At 39.9% G+C, this 23393-nt stretch overlaps 1 protein-coding gene across 1 annotated transcript; it reads left to right on the forward strand.

Annotated features, from left to right (window-relative positions):
* Positions 1-6050: 6050 nt before the first annotated feature.
* Positions 6051-20009, forward strand: LOC118778883 (NACHT, LRR and PYD domains-containing protein 3-like). The gene is given in 10 exon segments (XM_036530670.1): positions 6051-6312; positions 9101-9757; positions 9760-10801; positions 11460-11633; positions 14724-14897; positions 15391-15564; positions 18484-18657; positions 18746-18919; positions 19048-19094; positions 19471-20009. Coding segments are annotated over 10 exon segments (3417 nt in total).
* The last annotated feature ends 3384 nt before the right edge of the window (positions 20010-23393 follow it).

The raw sequence follows: 23393 nt of genomic DNA on the forward strand, positions 1-23393 counted from the left end.
ACTCACAAAACTAACACCTCTAGGACAGCCTTCTTCCATCTGAGAAATATAGCCAAAATCAGGAAAATTGTATCAATTAATGATGCTGAAAAGTTAATCCACGCCTTTGTAACATCCAGATTAGACTACTGTAATGCCCTCTTGTCAGGATGTGCATATGTCTCACTAAAACCCCTTCAGCTGGTACAAAATGCAGCTGCTCGAATCTTAACTAGAACTTAACGTTTTGAGCACATTACCCCTCTCTCCAGTGGCTACCCATTAAATACCAGATTGATTTTAAAATACTCTTACTCACATTTAAGGCTTTAAATGGGCTTGCCCCTCCCTATCTTAAGGACCTTCTTCATCCATACCTTCCACAAAGAGCCCTTTGTTCTCAAAATGCCAGGCTTCTCATCGTTCCAAGAGTGGGCAGAACTACTATAGGCAGTAGAGCCTTTTCCTATCAAGCCCCTCTCCTGTGGAACAGTTTATCCACCGAGGTTCGGGGAGCAGACTCTCTCGCCACCTTTAAATCTAGGCTCAAAACATATCTATACAGTAAATCCTTCAGCTGAGGGACATGGCCTGGTGCTGGCATGGATCATAGAGTCTCTGGTGGACTAAGTGGTCATTGCTGTCATGACATGGACTCTGTGCTGTGACCTGGTGTTGACTGCCTTAGGGTCGCCCTCATGACTATTCCAGTTCCTTGCCTCCCCTCTCCTAGTTACGCTGCCATAATGTTAGCCTGCCGAGGTTTTTCCTTGTTGCACATTGGCACCTTTTTCCCTGCCCCTCCTCTCCTGTCTCTCTGCTGTACATTCCTGTCATTCTTACCATCCACTAATCATTGTTTTGTATTTGTTTCCTGTCCCTGCTCTGGGTTCCTGCCTGGAGCTGTAGTCCAAGCATCACATGCCAATCTCCAGTCTTGCTACCTCACTGCCCTGCTTATCAAGCCAACTGCGTGCCAAGAACCGGACATTCTCTAGGATACATTTTATAATTACTGTGTTATTTACTACTGTTTATAATTCAAATGTCTTAAAGTACAATTTTAAGTATTCTATGTAATTTTATCTGCCCGGGGCCAGGCAGAAGCAGATGGGCTCCCCCTCTGAGCCAGGTTCTGCTCAAGGTTCCTTCCTGTAAATTAGGGAGTTTTTCCTTGCCACCATTGCCTTAGGCTTGCTCTCAGGGGGTCTCTGGCCTGGGAACAATGTAAAGCTGCATAGTGACAACGTGTTGTAAAAAGCGCTATACAAATAAAATTGAATTGAATTGCTGCAACATGGCAATCACTTTTGGACTTGCTCCATTTGACAATGACTTTGCAGTCCCTGGCCAGGTGAGTGGAGGATGCATAGCATTTGTAGCAAATCCCACTGTCTTTCAGGTAGGCTTTTCTCTCTTCCAGTGGCTTAGCTCTAAATGCTGACTGAATGGCTTCTCCTTGGCTGGAGCACTGGTATTACTGAGAAGAGCGAAGCTGGGGTCGTTTCTGGTGCACGCTTCATGACACACAAAGGCAGTAAAGTAGGAGAATGTCAGGGCTCATGCAAAGAGTCAAGCGCGGACACAAGAGCTTCAGGTTCCAAAGGGCTTTATTAAGGACGTCAGGCAAAAATCGCAAAACCGGAACAGGCAGAGTCGGTAACAGGCAGGCAATCCGTGGGCAAAACGAGTCGAAAACAGGAACACGTAGGGTCAGGAACCAGGCAGGCAGGCAATCAGGCAAACAGAGCAAGGCGGCAAGCAGAAACAAGGTCGAGGTACAGGCAGGATCGAAAATGGCAGGACTTACAGGCAGAAACACAGCGGGAACAAAACAGGCACAAAACACTGCAACAAACTGGCAAACAAGACAGAGACAAGCAGAGAAGATATAGGGCAAGGCTAACGAGGAGGAGGGAAGCAGGTGTGCAGGCAGGCAGGTGAACACGATCTCGGGTAACTATCTTCCTTGGATGACTGCAGTTCCATCAAAAGGTCTCCAAGCTTTCTCAGTTTAACATAGTCTCTGCTGCCCACTCTGGGAAAGGCATCTAGCTTTTTAAATCGTGCACTTTCAATCACTTCAGGTACAGCATAACACTCATAGAGTCTGTCCCAGGCTTTCCTGAGGGCTGCTTCGGGATCTTTGACTCTTCACCCAGCCATTTTGTGAGAAGATCCAGTTCCTCACCAGCTGACAGCTCCAGGCCTTCAGTGGCATTGACGAATGAAGATCTCCAAGCCCTGAAGCTCTCCAGACGGTCATTAAATTTTTTGAGTCCCGTGTTCACCAGCTCACGCAGTGCTAGGTATTTGGCAAAGTCCATCATAGCGTGTGGTTGATCTTGTTTGGGTGAGCTGGTAACATGTGGTGGAGCATAAGGCCGAGCTGCTGGGTTCAGGGAACCTTGATGCCCTGGTGAGCCTGTATTATGATCGGCGTGTGTGGATGTAGAGACTGGGTATGGGAAGTGGCAGGTAAGGCTTTAAGGGTGTCTTGAGGTAATCAATCTGTCTTTGTTGCTTTCTTTCAGCAGGCTCATATGTCTGATGTGCGTATGGTGTTCTCAGTGTGGGGAAGCTGTCATCAGGATATGGCATGTTACTTGCAGCAGCTTTACTTTGTGAGTCAGCATGTAGCATTGCTTGGTCTTTGACATATTCATGTGTGCGCTCAGCTGGATCTGTATCTAATAGTGCATCACCCTTTTCTTCTACAAGTTGCTGGACACCATTTTCTTCAGCTGCTTTCAATATGTCTGCTTCCTCCCAGCCTCCTCCATGATGATTCAGATTGAGTTCCAGCTGAATATTCTGCCTTTTCACTGTACTGTTCTCCTTATGGTGCCTGATACCAAAACTAAACACAAGCCAAACTCCTTTCACAAAGGGTCAGGATTAACATGTGAAAATGGAGTGAAACTGGAAGAAAACAAATAGCAAACCACTAATGAGCCAATAATGGCGTACAGTGCCTATTTAGTACATACATTCATAATGCACGAATATTACTGATTAAACAGATTCCATAACCGAACCTAAGGTCACGTGCACTACAGCCAAACAGTATGCTAGTCACATATCAAGTAATGAAAGTTAGCATAAACTTCAAACAATCCTTAAATCAATTCAAATCAACAGAAACTTGGTGCGTATAGCATACATATCATATATCCTATAAGCGGCATATTAAACAACATGTAAATCATTACTTACAGGCATTGCTTCGAAGAAACTCAAATCTAAACAGATGGAGAATATCGGAGAAGAAGCGTGTGCTGATTGCGTGTAGCTGCCCTCTGCAAACTACTACCTGCTTCGAGGTTAATATAAGAAATAAAGTGCTATAAATAAAATGGCCAGTAGATGGCATTAGTATTGCCACATGTTAAAATAATAAATCTTAACTCAAATGCCCAAAGGGCAGTATGATGAGTGTAATTGAATCAGATCAAAAAGTTTATGCAAAATACCAACTGGATGCTAAAATATGTGTGCCCAGGTCTACACATCCTTAAGATCATATGGCATAAGTTGACAGATTGTAATCGAGTGTTGTTTATTGCAGAGAGTAAAAAGCAGTCCCAATGTACAGGTCCACCAGGTAATACTACAAGGTTGGACAAAACCCCTGAAATATCACAGTGTGTGGCTCTGTCTAAAACATAATTTTTGCTCACTTCCCCTAAGCACTTCCCATCCAAATAGCACTGAGTCACATGTTTGACAGTGTCTCAATCAGGAGTAATGAATCTACTGTTGTCCTCCTTTACTACCATTGCCTGGATGTACTGTAAATGTCATATTAGACTGATATCCCGGGGGCCCATGGAGATTCATTCATAAGCATTCATAGTCTACAAGGGATTCATGAGCTCCAAGTCTGTCTGCTGTATGCTACTTCACTGAAATAAGGTATAGTTTCATACTCTGAACTCACTCAGATGTCAAGTTTTAGCTGAATGCACAAATAATATGCCTGACCAGATAATAAATCAATGCAAGTTGTTTAAACTCCCAGGGACTGCTCATTCAATAAATTAAACACATCCAGATGTAAGTTTGAGCCAAAAATGAGGACCTGAAAGAACAGTTCAGCCTTCCAGCTCATCTGAAAACAGACAAAGGAGAGCGGGAGATGGGGAGAAGAGAATTAAGTAGGAATAAACCAATACAGTAAGTACAGCAGAAATGGATGGGGAGAGGAGAGAAGTCAAAGGGGTCTGTGTAGTTTGGTAAAAGGAATGCAGGTGGTGTTTAACTTAACTGAGTACCTACAAACGAAACGCCTACTGTATTATAAAACAGAGATTTAGATGGTCCAAGAGCTCACACCCTTTACACAGATTACATATCTGGGGGCAGACAAAATGAGCATTTTTACAGTTTGAGCCTCACTGAGGACATAGAGTACACAAGAAAGGACACAACCTGTCTCTTTTAAACAAATGTTTTAATTGTTTTTATTTGCCCCCTAAAATGTGATACAGGAAGTCACAGGCTGATTTCACAACCAAGTCTGACACAGTGCTAGATACACTCTACCAAGGGTAGGCAACATATGAATCTGAGTATTGTCCCATCAAAAGCTCTCAGTTGCACTGTTTTTTAATCATTTTATGTTCTAAAGTAATGAAATAAATTACCTTTGACATTAATAGATCATCAAGGATATGCATGTTAGGATATAACTTAACTAGTGAAAAAATATTTTGCACATGCCATATTGAAGCTCATGACTTTAATTTTATTTTAATTCAATTTTATGTTTTATTAGTTTTTTGACCTGCTTGTAGACACAAAATAAAGGAGGTGGTCATACCTAGGGGCATGAAATGGTGTAGGAAATCGAGAAGAGGATGCAATTTAACACTTTTACAATACAGTTATTGTTAACAGCAAAATGGAGCACTTCCTTTTTCTGCTGCTTCCTGTTTTGCAATCACTTATGGATATAGGCCTCCTCAGTACTTTATCATTCCTAATGTGAATCAGTTATAATTATTTATTATTTAAGAACAATCATTTGTGAAGGTGGATAATTATATAATATATAATTAATTATATAATTAAATGATTGTGCAAACTACATAAAAATGGACACAGCCAGCCTACTTGAAAAAGTTTTTTACATTACTTTCTGATGACTGAGCTAATGTTACCTCTGTGCAGTCTGTCAAACCTTGCTCTTCAATACTGAGAAAGACCAGTATGTGTATTTACTCTCAATCAGAGACAGAAGGGTCCACTTCAAATGGGAAACTTCATCTATATATCAGAAACTGCAATTGTTGTGTATTCTGACAGCGGAAATGCCAATTGTCATTACTTCTGCAAGAGGAAGGAACAATCACTCGTGAAGATGTAAAATTATTCAGCATTTTAACCACAGAGGTGAATATTATTTAAAACAACGAGATGGAGGCCTCTAACCTTATAGCAGCTAGCAGAGTACATCCTGTGTGCAAGTCTTCCTGCCTGAGGCTGTATTCACCATTTGTGGCAGAAGGTGGGAAGATTAGCTGCTGGCTCTGCATTTACTCTGCTGTTTTTCACAGGTGGCTGCTTGCTTCTTGCACTACCTTCTGCCAACAGCAGGCCACCCCACTGCAGGCTGTGTGCACCCTCTGCTGGCGACAGTTGTACAGCTGTACAGCAGTTGTACAGTTGTACATGTACAGCATCACAGAGGCCTGGATACATTCTGTTTATGGAGTCTGTGGTAGCACAGCATTGCACTGGATAACAGACCATCTTTGAACATCTTTAAATAAATACAAATAAAAGAAGTGTATGTACATTTAACTAATATTATAGGTATTGGGTACTGATATCATTTGAAGATAAATGGCAGTATATATAAGAATAATACACATTAAACAAACTAAAATAATTTGCAAACACTTCTCAATGATATAATGTTTTGTTGCCCTTGCTAGATAACAAACCACAGACTTTTCTCTACCAGCATTTATATCATTGAACTTGACCCAAAAATAGCAGATGCTACATGTGATGTCACGTGAATGGGGTGTTTTACCAATCTTTTTTACCTTTGTTAGACCTCTGAGATGGCTTACCTGCTCTTGGAGACTCTGGAGGAACTGGAACAGAAAGACCTCAAAAAGTTCAAACTTTATTTGAATGGAAATGTAATGGAAGGATATAAACCCATTCCAAGGTGTCAGCTGGAGGGAAAGGATGTGACTGACATTGTTATCATCATGTTGGATTCCTATGGTGAAGAGATGTCCCTCAAAATCACACTGGAGTTCCTGAAAAAAATTCCACGAAATGATCTCATTCAGAGACTGGAGGAAGACCAAGAAAAAAGTGAGATAGGCAAAATGTTCTTGAATTTCTATATTATGATTATATTATTTACTGCAAAGACACATAGACAAATAAGAAACACAATGTGAAGAAGTAATGATATTTAAATACTTAATAAACACAATGTTGGACTTAGAGATGATAAGAGAGGCATACAGTGCAGGCCAGTTATTTTCAAACTGTGGATTTTAGGGATTAATATGGAGATGGTTAAAAAAAATAGGACAGGAACTAGCATACTTGTTTATGCAACAGACATCTGAGCTAGTGTAAATACTGAATGTGTTGAAGGTATGTCTCACTTTACCTGGGAGACACAAAACTTTATAAAGTGTGTGCCCACTACACATTTTTAAAATGAACTCTAAGCCCATTCTTTGATGTTAAACACTACATATCAGAAAAAATAGTTAATTTTAGGGATGTTAAATGATTAAAAACCTATTCGCGATAATCTTGCAATTTCAGGTTAGTTAATCAACCAAAGTAATGGCATCAGTTGGCGAGAAGGTGATAAAATTTAATTCTCTAACACCACTAAATATCCAAACATGCAAAGAAAATTTGGCCGAGAGCAGTTAAGGTGCAAAGTGACAGTAGAGAATGAAGTGGTAGCAGAATGCAAACAGCGCAAACGCGGAGTCTTGAACGTGAGCAGGATAAATTTTTGGATACACGTGATGCACACGACTGATAGTCTGTTAGCTCGACTTTTGGCATTAATTTCATTCTGTTGTGAAAACAAAGTAATCTGAAGAATATTCCAAAACCCTTCACTATGCTGAACGACCAGAAACCAATTGCTGCTGGTTAAAAATAACTAATTTGCATGAACAAAAATAAATAATTTTCCCTGAAATAAAAAAATGAAAAAACAAAAATTCATTTGAAATCACTTGCGCTAACATTGACAGCCCTAATTAATTTACATTATATTTCCCTTCTATGGCTACCTCAGCCTAAAGGGTTGGATTTCATATTTAATAATAAATATTATTAATAATAAATATTTATGGTGTAGGGTGGCAGTTTTTAATTCAGTTTTTTTTTTTTCTTTTTCTTTTTTCTGATGTTTGGCCATTTTCTAAATCATAACCTAAATTTATTTGTCTTCTCTCCGTGATCCATCGGTTCTCTCTAGTCTCCCACACAGTGTCAGCTCCAAAAACCAGGACACCTGGAAACAAACAGAACGGTAAGCTGGCAGCCAAATTCCACAAATAATTATTTACTCACCAGAGTCTAAGTCACTGACATGAGTCACTCACATACTAGAGCCTAAATCAAGACATTTAGTCACACACCGTAGTCTAAATAACTACAATGAATCACTCACACACCAGATTACTAGAGCTCTGGATGAACCCTTGAGAGATCGTAGCTAGTAAGTACAGTAAATGCATAACAGGTAAAATAACAGCCATTACATGAGTTGTATGTTTATGCCACTACTATACATTACATTTTATTTTTATATTGAAAGATGCTCATTTCTAGCAGGGTGGCCTCTTGCTAAATAATGAAGTAGTTTGTGGGAAACAATGTAATTCTCATCTCAAGTCAAGAGAGCTTTTCCATACACCATACACAAGTATACAGTAGGGTTGAAATAACGTTTCTCTAGGGACCATGGTGCTACATTCAGACAGTGAAAGACAACATAAGGTGCAAAGCATAAAATCAATAAATAACAAGATAATAGCTACAATAAATACAACAAGACAATAAATACACAAAATAAAAAGACAATAAATGGTCAAAGTGGTAGGCAGAAGTGTGCAAGTAGCAATTGTAAACAAAATGACACATTTCTTAATGTGCATCTGAATTTTTTGGGGTGTTCAGTCCAGGGGAGTGGATGGGGGCATGCAGTGTGGTGTGGGTGTGGGTCAATTCTTCATCTCTGTTCTCTCTGGAGTCATTTCAGTTAAACAGTTAATTAGGATGTCAAAGGGATGTGTGGCTGAGCTGAAGTGAGTAGCTTGTGTGAGGCCTGTGTAAAGCCTTGGGGTAGCGCATAGCAGGTAGCCGAGCGGTTGCAGCGTTTACATCACTCCCCGAGACCAAGTTAACAAGCATTGCTGCCAATAGGCTAGGGGCGAATTGCCATTAGCTCAACTGGTGGTGACGCTGGCCGTAAGGGGTTGGTAGTGAGCAGTGAGAACTCCGGTTAGAAACTCACTCGCTGGCTGACCCACGTAACATCTAGTATAAGATACAACGCAGTACACCCAATACAGAGGCCTATCTACAGGATATAAAATCAAGAAATACCGACATTTGTAATAATATACATCACATAATGTGCCTTTGCATTGTAAATAAAACAAGATTCAGAAATTCCTGAATCTTTCGTGATTGAGCAAAAGTGCATGTGAGGATCATACAAGCAATAGAGTACAGGTTCTGAATGGGTCACAAACCTGCTGAAGAATGTAGTACATAGTTCTTTTTGTATTTACATTATTCTCTTCAAAGTAGCTGAACTCAGATTCTGCTGTTTCTTATATAATCCTTACCATTTTATTTCATTGTATTTTACTCTCTTGTCCATTCTGCCTTTTTACCTACAGAATATGTTTCCCAAAACCAACATGAGTATCTGTGTCCATATCTGTGTATTGTGTGCATTTGTCTGTGTGGCAGAGAAAACACAAGTTTATATTTAGTATCATTTAAATTATTTATGTTAAACCTGCAGCAGAATTTCTTGGTCCACACATTATAATCATTTCAAAGATTATAATCTAATTCAAGCATCGTTATATCTCATTTTTCCTCTCCTTAGATGACTGCATAATAAGAGATCAACAGACACTGAAAACTGACCTGAAGAGGAAGTATGAATGCATATTTGAAGGTTTAGCAAGGCAGGGCCAACGATCCAGTCTCAGTAAAATCTACACAGAGCTCTACATCACAGAGGGGGGAAATGGGGGGATCAATAATGAACATGAGGTGAGACAGATTGAGACAGTATCAAAGATACAAATCACAGAGGAGACTGCAATCTGCTGCAATGACATCTTTAAACCTTTACCTGGTCAAACAGAGTCTATCAGAACTGTGCTGACAAAGGGAATAGCTGGCATTGGAAAAACTGTTTGTGTGCAGAAATTCATTCTCGACTGGGCAGAAGGAAAAACCAATCAGGACATTAGCTTCATCTTCCTTCTTCCTTTTCGAGATTTGAATTTAAAGAAGGGGAGTGAATTTAGCCTAATACAACTTCTTCAGGACTACTTTCCAGAACTGGAAGAGATTAGAAGTGTAGTACAAAGTAGACAAGTGAGGGAGGAAGTCAAAGTTTTGTTCATCTTTGATGGTCTGGATGAGTGTCGTCTTCCTCTAGATTTTGAGAACAATGAGATCTGGTGTAATGTTACAAAATCAACATCAGTAGAAGTGCTGCTGACAAACCTCATTAAGGGGAATGTGATTCCATCCAGTTCTTCAGGAAGAGAATCAATGATCAGAACCTGGCCAGCAGAATTATCTCACACATTAAGTCATCCAGGAGTCTCTACATCATGTGTCACATTCCAGTCTTCTGTTGGATTTCTGCTACTGTCCTGGAGACAGCATTATATGGATCTGACAGTGGAGAAATTCCCAAAACTCTGACTGGAATGTACACACACCTCATGCTCATTCAGACTAATGTGAAGAATGTAAAGTATCATGGTACCAAGGGGACACACTCAAAGAAACTGTCAGTGTCAGATACAGAAATCATCCTGAAACTGGGGCAACTGGCTTTTCAACAGCTTGAAAAGGGAAATATGATATTCTATGAAGAAGACTTGAGAGATTGTGATATTGATGTCAGTGAGGCTTCAGTGTACTCTGGCGTGTGCACAGAAATCTTCAAAGAGGAGTGTAGGTTGTATCAGGAGAAAGTCTACTGCTTTGTGCATCTGAGCATTCAGGAGTATCTGGCTGCCTTGTTTGTGCTTCTTTCTTTTGTAAACAAGAACAAAAATCTTCTCAGACCAGATGAATCAAAACCTCAGAGCGAGAGAATGCAGCTGTTTGATTTACACAGGAGTGCAGTGGATCAGGCTTTACAGAGCAAGAATGGACATTTGGATCTCTTCCTTCGATTCCTTCTCGGTCTGTCACTGGACTCCAATCAGCTCCTTCTCCAAAGTCTTCTGACACAGACAGGAAGAAAATCACAGAGCATTAATGAAACAGTAAAGTACATCAAGGAGAAGATCAGAAAAGAACCTTCAGCAGAGAGGACTATCAATCTGTTCCACTGCCTGAGTGAACTGAAAGACAACTCGCTGGTGGAGGAAATCCAGGCTTTACTGCAATCAAGAACACTTACAGATAAAGAGCTGGAACCACACCAATGTTCAGCTCTGGCCTTTGTGTTACTGATGTCAGAGGAGGTCCTGTGTGAGTTTGATCTGAAGAGGTACAATACCACATGGCGAGGCCATCAGAGACTATTACCAGTAGTCAAGAACTGCAGGAAAGTCATGTAAGTTTTGTTCCATTATTTATGCATATGATGGACACTTTTTTTTCCATAATGACTTATTTATGATGACAATGCTCCCATACTACCATATTTAAAAGTTTTGAAGGGTATCATCAACAGAAGTGCTATAATACCTTCAGGAAAATGTTTTAAGAACATTGTTTTTTAATTTTATTATGCTATTTAAACCTGACACTGTATTTTCAGAAAACTTTTTTTGTCAAACCAGCATTAAAATCATATATTCCTAACCCTTAGTAAATGTAGCAAAGCTGGAACCTTTTTAGTACAAGTAGAGGTAGGGTACAAACCCAGGCAATGATTCGTTCAGGACGTCAACTAGCCGGCCAGGCATAGCCTTCATAACACATTCATAGTGATCATAGGTGATGCTGCAGAGATGATTTTATTGGTAATTTTTTGATATGTGGTGGGAAAGAAAAAATACAACCTTACAACTGTCAGATTTTAGACCAGTATAATGTCTGATTTTCAGGCCCAAAGTGCTGCAGTTGAAGAGTATAGGACATACATCTTCCTCTGCTCTGTAGACCTTTAAATCATCACTATCATTTTATCACAGAACACCATCACCGTGACATTTCAGATATTATATGTTTCTGTACTATATTATATGCCTCTTATCACTTCTCTGCAGACTAGACAACTGTAATCTCACACAGGAGTCATGTGATACTGTGGCTTCGGCTCTCCAGTCAGTTGCCTCACACCTGATAGAGCTGCACCTCAGCTACAATAACCTGGGAGATTCCGGAGTGAAGCAGCTCTGTGCTGGACTGAAGAGTCCAAACTGTAAATTACAGAGACTGGAGTGAGTAGTGCATTGTAATGTATCCTTCTGTCACTTTATTCCTCTCTACCCCAGCCTTCCTTCTCTCCACATTAGTTCAAATCCCTCTTACTTCTCTATCACAACAATGCAGAATAATAGCACTTCCCTATCAGCCTTAAGGTTGCCAGGTGTGCAGATCTCTGTCCCTGCTTAAGACAGACATTTTTGGATTTGGCATTAACTTGCCAGACTCAAACTGAAATCCTGAGTAGCTGGTTGCTACTAAAAAAGACACAGACTTGACATATTTTTAATAGAAAATCCACCTGATGTGGCTCTGTTAATATGATCTTTTTAATTCCGATGGACACCACAGAAAGGTCATCAAGCCAATACTAGTGCAGGATTCTTCTAACTGCATAACAACAGTTTTCTTTTAAAAATACTTTAAAAATAGAGTTTTTAAACAACTTAAACTGTAACATTGTGTGTGTGCACATGTGCCTTACATTGTCCTCAGTTAACTTCTGAGGTGCCATTTGTGAATGGGGATAGGTATCTAGGTAATGACAAAATGCCAGATTAATACTTAAGAAAGAAGACAGCCCTACATACAAAAAAGACATTTCATCCAAATTCATCACTACTAGATCAGCTGAACAAAATGACAATTGTCAATGCACTCACTCCATTCTCTCCCAGGTTCCATTATGAATATACGTTTACATTTACATTTACATTTATTCATTTGGCAGACGCATTTATCCAAACTGACTTACAAGTGATGATGTAACATGAGAGAGGAGTTGTCTGGTCCCAAAGTCTAGACCTCCCTGATTGGATGCTGGATAAAATCACATCTTGATGGACGGGTGTAAATGCTCAAAAGACACATTTAAATCTGATCATGATCAGATTTGCTGAGCCAGCCTCAAGGTAGAAGAGAATAGATTGTGGCTACATTGAGAGCAAGTGTAACTTGAATTCTTGAACCTGGTTTCTAAAATTTGCACCACCCTAGTAGTGAAGCGAGAGTCTATCCCCTAGACAGCGAGGAACCCATTGTTATGGCTTCCTCGCTGTCTAGGGGATAGACTCTCGCTTGTACCAAAATGTGGCTGACCTGGAATGGTGAAGCTGGAAATGAAAACTGGGACTCACCTCAGCCAGGTCGCCGAACCGGTCACCAGACCAACTCAAGCTGCCGCTCTACCGGTGAAGAGCTCCAGCGTCCTCTCATTACTCATTCAGATTTTTTTTTTGTAAAAGCATTTTCTTAAAACACGGTGTGTCCCATAGGGAAAGGAAAACAAAACTGGCTAGGTCAGAATGGTGGGGTATCTGCTTCTCTGGCAAGCCAGTCTCAGGTGTGTCTCTCACACACATGCCCACCACCCTTTTCCCACCACTCTGGCATTCAAAAAAAGAAATGCCCTCCCTATTTCTGACCAGCACCCAAATCAGGACTGAGGGCATCATCCCAATTGCCCTTCCAAAATCACCATTCCAGGTGCAAAGCTGCCGTGTCACTAAATGAGTGCCATAGCGTAGACTAACTACAGTAATAACTACTATAACAAACTAAAGAAACCTCAGGAGAGAAAATGATTTACCATGATGACCCACTCGCTAGGAAGTGGGCATAACACCTGTCCTTTTGAGAATCTCCCATGTTTACTAGCACCACATACAATAAAACACAGTAACCATATTTAGCTAGTGCATTGAAATGTTATATGGATGCTTTATACTAGCAAAGTGTTCAAGGACCGTTGATGTCACATCTGCAACTCTCAAATTTTAATTTTAAAAGACTACAGTCTTAAAAATCTTCTATTGGAGTCTGTGTCTGGTTCTAGCTGTCAAATGGATGTAAAATGTCCCATCAGAATGGTTGACAACCTGTTTTTGTCATATCAGTTTGTATAGTGAAATATTGAGATAAGTCCCACATGGCAATCCTCGTTCATCATTTGCTACTTGCTGTGAAAACTGTACTGTAATCCTTTCTATATCCTGACTCTCTTTCACTGACTTCCCACCTGCTTGACATACTTGTCATCTCAATCACGTAAGACAGAAAGAGACAGCTCCATGACACTGACCCACTGAACCAGATCACCAGATGTGCACTCTTGTCTCCTGACAGCAAAATGATTCCTTTTTTGGATGTGAAATGATAGGAATTGTACTTACATCTGGTGTGCTTTGTGCATATATATTTGCTATATGGCGGTTTGTGCTCTATTGTATACACAAATACATACATTAAACTCAACCTCAAAACATTTTTCTCTTTTAATTTTGACAACAATCATGCTAAAGAGAACATTAATGTGAAAGGATGCTTTGTTGCAAAGCCTGGTTGTCATGGATAACATGGGTCTGATCTTTAAGTTTGTTTGAAGAGGTATGTTTGGTACCCATATGCCTTCCAGAGCTTAGCATTCAGTTTGAGACAAAGCCATAGCCAACAGTGCTTTAGGGAACAGTACTTGCCATATAAGTGACAGGGAACAGAGAGTGAATTTTTCATTGTCTTTCCTAAATGTATGTTGTATCTAGTCTGTACATTGTGTCTGTTAGATACTTAATGGGAGGTCATATACGAGCAAGCGGATTGATGTAAAATCATCTCTTTGAAGTAAACAGCCAGCCTAATTCTCTTTATTGGTACATTACATCTGAGCTAACATTTTAACTGTGTTGAATATTGAGAGTCACTTCACAATAAAGCTGCCTGTTACCCTAAAACACGCATTATTTATACTATCACCTCTGTATGTCTCTGAAGTGGTTCAGTATGATTGATAGGGTTTACAGTGAAACTGGGATGTTTGAAATGTCAAATATTGAATGTGGCAATGCTGGAATGCTTGTAGTAGACATAGAGGAAGGGGTACAAACCCAGACCACGGTTCATTCTGGAAGTGAACTTGTGAGGTAGGTATGGTGTTCATGAAACAGTCACAGTGACCATAGGGGGTGCTGCAGAGATCTGTTTGCAAAATGCTACTTGATTGATCTGGCAATTATTAGATGTAAGATGTTATCATCACTCTTGGCATCAGTATTACATTTCAAATATGGCTTTTTTTTTATCAAATCACATTGAACTCTTCTCTGCAGACTGGACAGCTGTAATCTCACAGAGGAGTCAGGTGACACTGTAGCTTCTGCTCTCCAGTCAGTCCCCTCACACCTGATAGAGTTAGACCTCAGCTACAATAACCTGGGAGATTCAGGAGTGGAGCAGCTCTGTGTTGGACTGAAGAGTCCAAACTGTAAACTACAGAGACTGAGGTGAGTACTGCTGTGTGATACATCACTTTTAGTGATGTACTTTTTAGTTACAAACTTACCATTCATTGATTGGGCTAAAAGATCAGGTAACTTTTTTGATTTGGGGAATATTCTGTATTAGCTTATTGTTGTTGAGTAAATTACTAATTGTGTGGTTGAAGACACGCTTAATAAGAGAAGATAAACCACGAACATGAATCAGGATTGCCAGGTGACATGTTCTCAGCCAAAGTATCTGGTTTCAGTAGAATTTCTGCAGTGTGAGTAACATCCCAACAAACAAACAACAAACTGTATGTAGTGTTTTAGACATATTGATTGAATACATTCAGAATGATGCCTGTAATTCATAATGATAAACACTAATTACACGGCCCATTTGTTATTTTATATTCAGCTGCTATAAGGTCTATAACAGAATGCCATGCGTCTGAACCTTGCTGTTTGTCCAGGACTAGGAGAGTAACGAGCTCTGGTTTCTTTCTCTCTGTAGGCTGTCAGGCTGTCGAGTCACAGAGAGAGGCTGTGCTTCCCTGGCTTCAATTCTTTGTTCAAACCCATCACAATTGAGAGAGCTGGATCTGAGCTACAATCAGCCAGGGGATGCAGGAGTGATAGCACTCTCTGCTGGACTGGAGGACCCCAGCTGTAAGCTGGAGACACTTCTGTAAGTACAGAGTGGAAATTTGTGTGTTAACATCAGTGCACTACTCTCTCTCTCAGCCTTTCCTCTTTGTCCACATCCCTTTGACTGCAATCTCTCCCAGCAAGATAACATCCAGATGAGTCATGGGTTGCCAGGTGACTGGTTCTCAACCGCAATATTTGTTTTCTGGAAAATATATACAGTGTTTGCTTATTGGTGCCAACGGGCTGTCAAGTGCTCAGTCAGAATGGATGGATGGATACTCTGGTGCCACCCCTCTGCAGAGGGATTTGTGTATGTTGAATAAATCCTCACAGCCCCTTAACTGTGTACTTACTTACAGAGCAGTGCATTTTTCCTTTAACCACTCATCATACAACATCTTTACTGTATTGTTTCAAGGGTACCATATAAATAGCCTGACTTCTCCACTGTTACAGTATATAGTGGGTGGGCCTGCTCCTGTCCGCTTTACCATAATACATTTCCTATCTTGCAAAAACAGATTTTGTATCATCTGCCGGTGATGAGTGAATTCTTTTGTTATAGCTCCCAATAAATAAATCAAAGGGCACTTTTACATATTCAGGCTTAGTGTTTTTGAGATTTCTTTACAAGTCCTCTCCAAAAACATTGACACAATAGGACATTTTCATAGAATGTATATAGTGTATACATACAAGAATTCAGTGTATAAATTATCTAACCTGAGCATTACATTCAAGAGATACTCCAAGGAGTGGGAGATACTCCACCTACAAATTTATTGCATCTCCAAGGTGAAATGGGGCTCCTATAGAGCTAATTTTGTAACAGGGTCATTGTCATGTGCTGGGTTTTAGAAGTCCAGCAGTGTCTCAGTTCTAAGTTACCTCTTGGGATTGTACTCTGTAGCATCTAATCAAAACTTTTCAGGTCAAGATTCTTTTATGTCCTTTAACTTCCTGTCTGATAAATTACTTTTGCTGAAGACTTAGTTTTAATTCCAGGTTTTCCCAAAATGCCACATGGCATCTAAATGTGCAAATAACACTGCAACCTAGGGTTTTAATAATCAAAAGATTCTCTCTGATTGAACCTGGAATGTCTATAAATTTTAAAACAACAATTAGGGAGTAGGATTGAGGCACATATTTCAGGTTTGATATTCATCAATATGGGAGTCTCTGATATGAACCCATTTGTAAATAATTCTAGTCTGTGTAGGCAACATGCAATATTCAATGTCTGGTCAGGATACACCCTGGCATTCAGGGGCAGTAGAAGTTTATATAGCTATATTTTAACTTTTCTGCTAGCCCAAACAAATGTAGAAATATCTCTGTACAGATATATAATGACCTATATGTCTATATGCCTATAGGTCTATATGTCATTGATAGTATATACATGAGTTTAAAAATAATAACCACTTGGTCCAGATTTACTCTCCCTGTAATTGACAAGGGCAGACCCACCTACCTGTTCATTTATCTAAAGTATTCTCTATTGAGGAGTTACATTAGCCTTTTATGGTTGGATTTATATACAATATTTTTAAAATGCCATTTCCCCTTTTATACAACCCAGTTTTGGAACCATCAGTTGTACACTAGTCAATTGTACACTCAACTTGCACTCAGTCACAAGCCTCCACCATTGAGCTGTTTGGAGATGAATGTTCCATATGCAGAGACCACATCTGCTATTGCAGTGTTGATCAATTTCTCTATTTTCAGGCCAAGTAATTCTTGTTTATCCTCCAAAGGGATCTATCTATGGATTTGCTGAAGAGTATAGTTGCTTGTTGGAGCCTGCCTAGTGTTGTTTTCATACAGCAAGTTTAATGGTGTAAGGCAAGGACAGTATATTTACAATGTTAAGGTTAAGATTTCTACAGTGTTTACCCAGTTTAATGCATTATCTGTAATAACACCTTTAACTGAATAGTGACATCAGATGGTGTGCCCAAAATACATTCTGCTATACTGTCTGCAGTGTAGCTTCCCCTGAAAACTTCAATTCTCAGTTCAAATTCTCAAGTCCTCATGAATCAGAAATTCAGTTCAATTTATCTCTTTGTATAGAGCTTTTTGCAACACAAGTTGTCACAAAGCAGCTTTACATTGTTACCAGGAGTAAGCTCAGGAGACTCCCTGAGAGTGAGCCTAAGGCAACAGTGTAATGTAATGTAAGGTAACAGTGAAATGTAGTGTGCTGTAATAGAAGTACAATATAGTACTTGGTACCAGTGGCTGAGGAAGTTCAGGCATCCTTAGGCAATGGAATGTCCTTATCCTGTAGTGTTTCTGCACACTTTCCTAAATGGTGTTGGTTTTTAACCATGTTTTTTATTTATGATTGGCTGGGATCATTTTGTCAATGGTGATCTATCACCTGTATTTACAGATGAATTTGGCTACTTTTGTTGTAAGCACTTGTAAGTACTCTGCTTGGGCTGGACAAGGGAGTAGCAATTATCTGAGAGAAACACAATGTCAATCCTGGCTGTTTTGTGCCAGATGGCACTGGAATCTCTGCCCTTAATTTTTGTATTCCTCCAGGTGATGTTGTTTCAACTGAATATTTGTGTTGCTCATTTCAGTGTGGTAGGTGAGTTCACACTTGCATACTTGTCATTGCTACTTGTGATATAACCGTTAACTTCTCAGAAGGAAAATTGTTTCCAGACCACACTTTTTACAAAGTCATCTTGCGGAGCCACCTACCACCGCTTTTTTTGCATTTCCTGTAAGTGTAGTGAGGCTCTAAACTAGTAACTGGGTTTTCTGTACGTTGGTGGTGTCTAGAAGTGATATAGCAGGTCTTATAGAACTCACTGCAAATTAGAACTAATGGTGTGTTGTCAGTTATGCAAAATTGAAATAATCCATTATTTTGTTGTTCTTGTGTGTATGTGTTAATACAATGAGCAAAGATCTTGTCTTCCTCTCTCCACAGTTTGAGGGAGTGTAAACTTACAGAGGGCTGCTGTGATGATCTGGCCTCAGTCCTATGTTCACCCCATTCAGAGCTGAGAGATCTGGAGCTCAGAGACAACAATCTACAAGATTCAGGAGTGAGAGCGCTCTCTGCTGGACTGGAGGACACACACTGTAAACTGCAGAGACTGGGGTGAGGAACGTTCTATTGATTATGTGTCTGATTAGCAGTTTTTTCAGAGTTGAGAGAGTGAAGAGCTCTTGTCGCCTTCTCTCTGCAGGCTGTCAGGCTGTCAAGTCACAGAGAGAGGCTGTGCTTCTCTGGCTTCAGCTATATGTTCAAATCCCTCACACTTGAGAGAGCTGGATCTGAGCTACAATCACCCAGGGGACTCAGGAGTGAGAGCGTTCTCTGCTGTACTGGAGGACCCTAGCTGTCAACTGCAGACACTGCTGTAGGTACAGAGAGGTGTAACAGTGTGTAGAGCTGTTCCATTGTCACAGGACTCAGAGTTTCCACACTGCACTTCTTAAATTGCTGTATGTCACTTAGTCACTGTCTATTCTTTTGCTGTTCCTACAGTGTGGACCATGGAGGAGAGAGCAGGAACAAACCAGGACTATGTAAATGTAAGTGCCCCTGTAATGAATACGCTTCATTTACACAGATGAAGACATGTCAGCAATGGAGAGGGGAGAGAAAGATGGAGTACAGACAGGAGCAAAGATGTTCTTCAGTTTCCTCTCCTCTGTCTTCATTCATTTCTCACCACTATTTTTGTCTACCTCTCCTCTTCTGTTTAGTCGCTGTGTGTGTGTGTGTGTATGCGTGGGTGTCCCTGTGTTTCATAATATCAGTTTTACAAGTGTGCTTGTTTACAGCTAATCTTTACAAACAGAAGCACATGTAGACATGTAAACTTGCAGACATGTATATCACACAAAGTAACACATGCTCATTGTTACTGCGAATACTAGTAATAATTAACTTTATTAATTTCTGCAGATGTTTGTCAGCTCACACTGGACCCAAACACAGCACATAGATGTCTATGTCTGTCTGAGGGGGACAGGACAATGATTTGGGGGAAGGAGGAGCAGCTATTTCCTGATAACCCAGAGAAATTTGACTCCTGGCCCCAGGTGCTGTGCAGAGAGGGTCTGTCTGGGACTCGTTGTTACTGGGAGGCTCAGTGGAGTGGCAGTGGGGGGGTTGATATAGCAGTGACATATAAAGGAATCAGCAGGAAAGGACTGGGTCCTGACTGTAGGTTTGGACTGAATATGAACTCTTGGAGTCTGTACTATGCTCATGGGCGTTACTCTGCCTGGCACAATAATAAGCGAACATACATACCTGTGCCCCCCTCCACCTCCCGCAGAATAGGAGTGTATCTGGACTGGCCGGCTGGCACTCTGTCCTTCTACAGCGTCTCCTTTGACACACTGACCCTCCTGCACAGATTCCACACCACCTTCACTCAACCCCTCTATCCTAGGTTTTGGGTTTACGAGTCAACAGTCTCCCTCTGCCAGCTGGAGTAGAGTCCTGTATCACACAATTACACAAACACACACACACACACACACACAATCCCCTACATCTCCTCCATTGTAACCCATGTACACATGCTTAGATACTATTAATGTAATATATATATATACAAACAACCACATATGTGCCACATGTACAAATGTCCATATTTCCTCCTGTCTCACATACACATACACACACACCCACACGTCTCATGCAACACGTCTATGCACACACACTGACATGTACATGAACTCACACACATACATAATCAAACACCTCCTCCACTATAATACACACATACATACAGACTCTCACATACTCATATGCATATATACTCTGACTGACATACTCACATACATCCATGCATACACAATCACACATACATTAATACAGTGAGTATAGTCATGTAACAGGGTGTTTCCAAAATTACAAAAATTACAACACAATTCAGTGAAGTCTGTGGTCATCCTTCCACTCAGATTTCACCACTAAATTTCTCGAAAATTGATTCTGTGATTTTAGTGACTTCTCAGAATGTAGTTATAGCAGCAGAATAAGATCACAGCCCTGTGCTGCCTGATTGCTACATGCACTATAGATTGAACTATAGGTTGATGCAAAAGAATGCTTTGTAACTTTGTGGATTTGTAGGAGTTTCAGAGTAAGATCTGTCATTTTAATATAAATGCTAAACTTTCAATGTGTAATGTATGTGTAATTTTTTATACACTTGTTTTATGGAAACATGTCACTGCTTATTTATAGTAATCCTATATTATCCTATCCTATGTGTTTTCCATAAATCTCTACTTCCCATTTTTTCCTTCAGTCAGACCAGTCAGTTGCAGACATGTTCATCATCCTTCTTACAATCAAATGCACAATTTTCTTTCATTTAAAATTTTAAAAGTTTATCCAAATAAAATAGATGTATAATAATAATATTATGTCTGTTTTATTATTAAATAGATAAAATATTTTGCATGTAATTCCTGAAACTCCTTGAAACAGGGTTCAAGAAAGAAAGATCAGGCCATGGTAAAAGCAACGTTGCTGGCAGGAGCAGATTGCAATAGTATGGTTGAGTGTTACTTAAACAGATTTATGTAAATTCAGAACTGGATGATAAAATGTCTCTGCCACTAAGGTAAATTTATTACACATATTGTACCCTGGGTGTGATGATGGTATCTTCTCAGGTGGCCTTTTTGGGTATTTTGCAATACTAGTAAAAGACTTTACTGATGTGACCTCTGTTCCCTTTTCATGTTTTCTTTTGTAATATAGACTGGTGTCATTTCATGTCTGATTAAGCTCCAGGTTCTTTCCTCATGTTTCATAACATGGCTTTGTAATAATCATTATTTAGTTATCTCTGAAAGCTTTTTGTTTCACCATGCATTCTCACTTGTACCAGGTAACATGCTGTTCATCATGTTGTGTTGCTTGTGGCGATAACTGTGACAATTAAGTTCTTCTTCAAAGTGACTGCATAATTACCTGCTTTTTTTAACACTCTGGCTGGGCATAGATGGTATGATTTTTTTGAAGAATTTTGCAATGATTCACTTGTTTCTGACCACTTTTCAAGACTGTAGTGAAATAGACTGGGGCCTCTTTTCTTTCCCGGTGTAACACAGTCAGCAACATTCGATTAATTGCCCCTACATCCTTCTGACCATGCCATGACATTTTGTCTTTAGTCATGATGTGTGCTATGCTACAATGCTATTTCTGAGGGTCCACTGTTTCTACCCAACAGAAACTTAGCATATTGACAGGCTACCAGCGTTAACTTCCTCTTTGCCTTCTGCCACTGCACAGGAGCAACAGCTAGGGATTTATCAGAGCCGTTGAGAGAGAGAGTTGCGACACTGATTGATGTTGTCGCGTCATCAAGTGGTTCATGTACACCTTCAATAGGTCCAAACAAACCCCACACTGGCAGGTTCTCCTATGGGACAGACAGCAGCAAATGTGGTATTAAATGGTAAATATTAAAATATTAAACCATTTGTATTTTTTTAACTACCTTTACATTTACTGCATATACGTTAATGTCAATTTGGTATGTGGAGTGGCGGAGTGATAACTTAATTAGTTTATCAGTTATTTATATCAGTTTTATTTTTGGAGGGAAATAGTTCGTTCATGTTAGAGTACATTATGTTAGCATACATTACATAACCCAAGATCCTGGAGTTGTTGGATTTAATTTTTTTTTTTTTAGCGTAAATCAACCTCCCTTCACTTTCCTGAGGATTTCTAATATTAAACGTCTTTGGCCCAACACCACACATCAGCTGTTATTGGGTTCGTAAGATTTGCAAACGCAGATGTGCTGAATTTGAATTTTGATGTGCAAATTTCGTTTTAACCCTATTGCGCGTATGATCACACCGATGTGATTAGCCGTTTAGCGCATACACTAAAACTGGTGCGATTAGAGCACCAGATTGGAGAAATTCTAGCTAATTTTAGCTTTAAGGAAACAGTGATTTAACTCTAAAAATACAGCAAATGGTAACTGAAATCTATAAGAAACTTAATAACGCAAATGAAAATACAACGAACCATATAAAGTAACACGTGCGCTACATGCCAAAACAAATAAATTACATGCGAAAGGGTTAAAACGAAATTTGCGTTTGCCACGTCTTTCAGTAATACAGCCAGGTAAATATTCGCGTTGGAATTACGGAAGAAAGTTGCGGCCAAATTTGGTAACATGATTCATTTGCTTTAAAACATTAACGCGTTAAAGTTTCCAGAATAATCGTGAAGGAGCGTTAACGCATTAACGTTGACAGCCCTAATACAAACACAAAAGCTCATCAACCGTTTCTGCTGTGTTGCGTTCTTCGCGCGCTTTTATGATGTCACGCTACTTACCTAGCTGACGCAGCAATCGCCATCCAGCACACGCGCCGCCTATTAAGTATGGTACGGTTGGCAGTGGAGACAGAAGCCGTACCAGGTTTACCGTATCAAACCGTTACGTAACGAACCGAGCTGTACTGTACTGCTTGGTGGAAACGCACCATTTGTGTCCAGGTTTTTGATGACACAAAGGTAGCAACTCTAGGTCCATCACACATATCCCTGATATTTTAATATTTTCACATACAACATAAGCATGTATCATGACAAATAAATATCAACAAAGGCCAATAACTGCTCACATTAAATAAGCAAGTTTGGTCAATAGTACAAAATATACAAAGCAACCAACTGCATTCAAGAAAACAATTGCAACACATGTTATGGCTGGTCTGGTGAGACCACAACATAAAAAGGGAGGCTGACACAAATTTAGGTTTTAAATAAATGAAACAATTTATTAAATTGTTACAAAACGCAAAAAGACCTCCTGTGACCACTCCAGTCATACC

Source organism: Megalops cyprinoides, chromosome 6 (assembly GCF_013368585.1).
Source record: "Megalops cyprinoides isolate fMegCyp1 chromosome 6, fMegCyp1.pri, whole genome shotgun sequence".
NCBI classification, from domain to species: Eukaryota; Metazoa; Chordata; class Actinopteri; order Elopiformes; family Megalopidae; genus Megalops; species Megalops cyprinoides.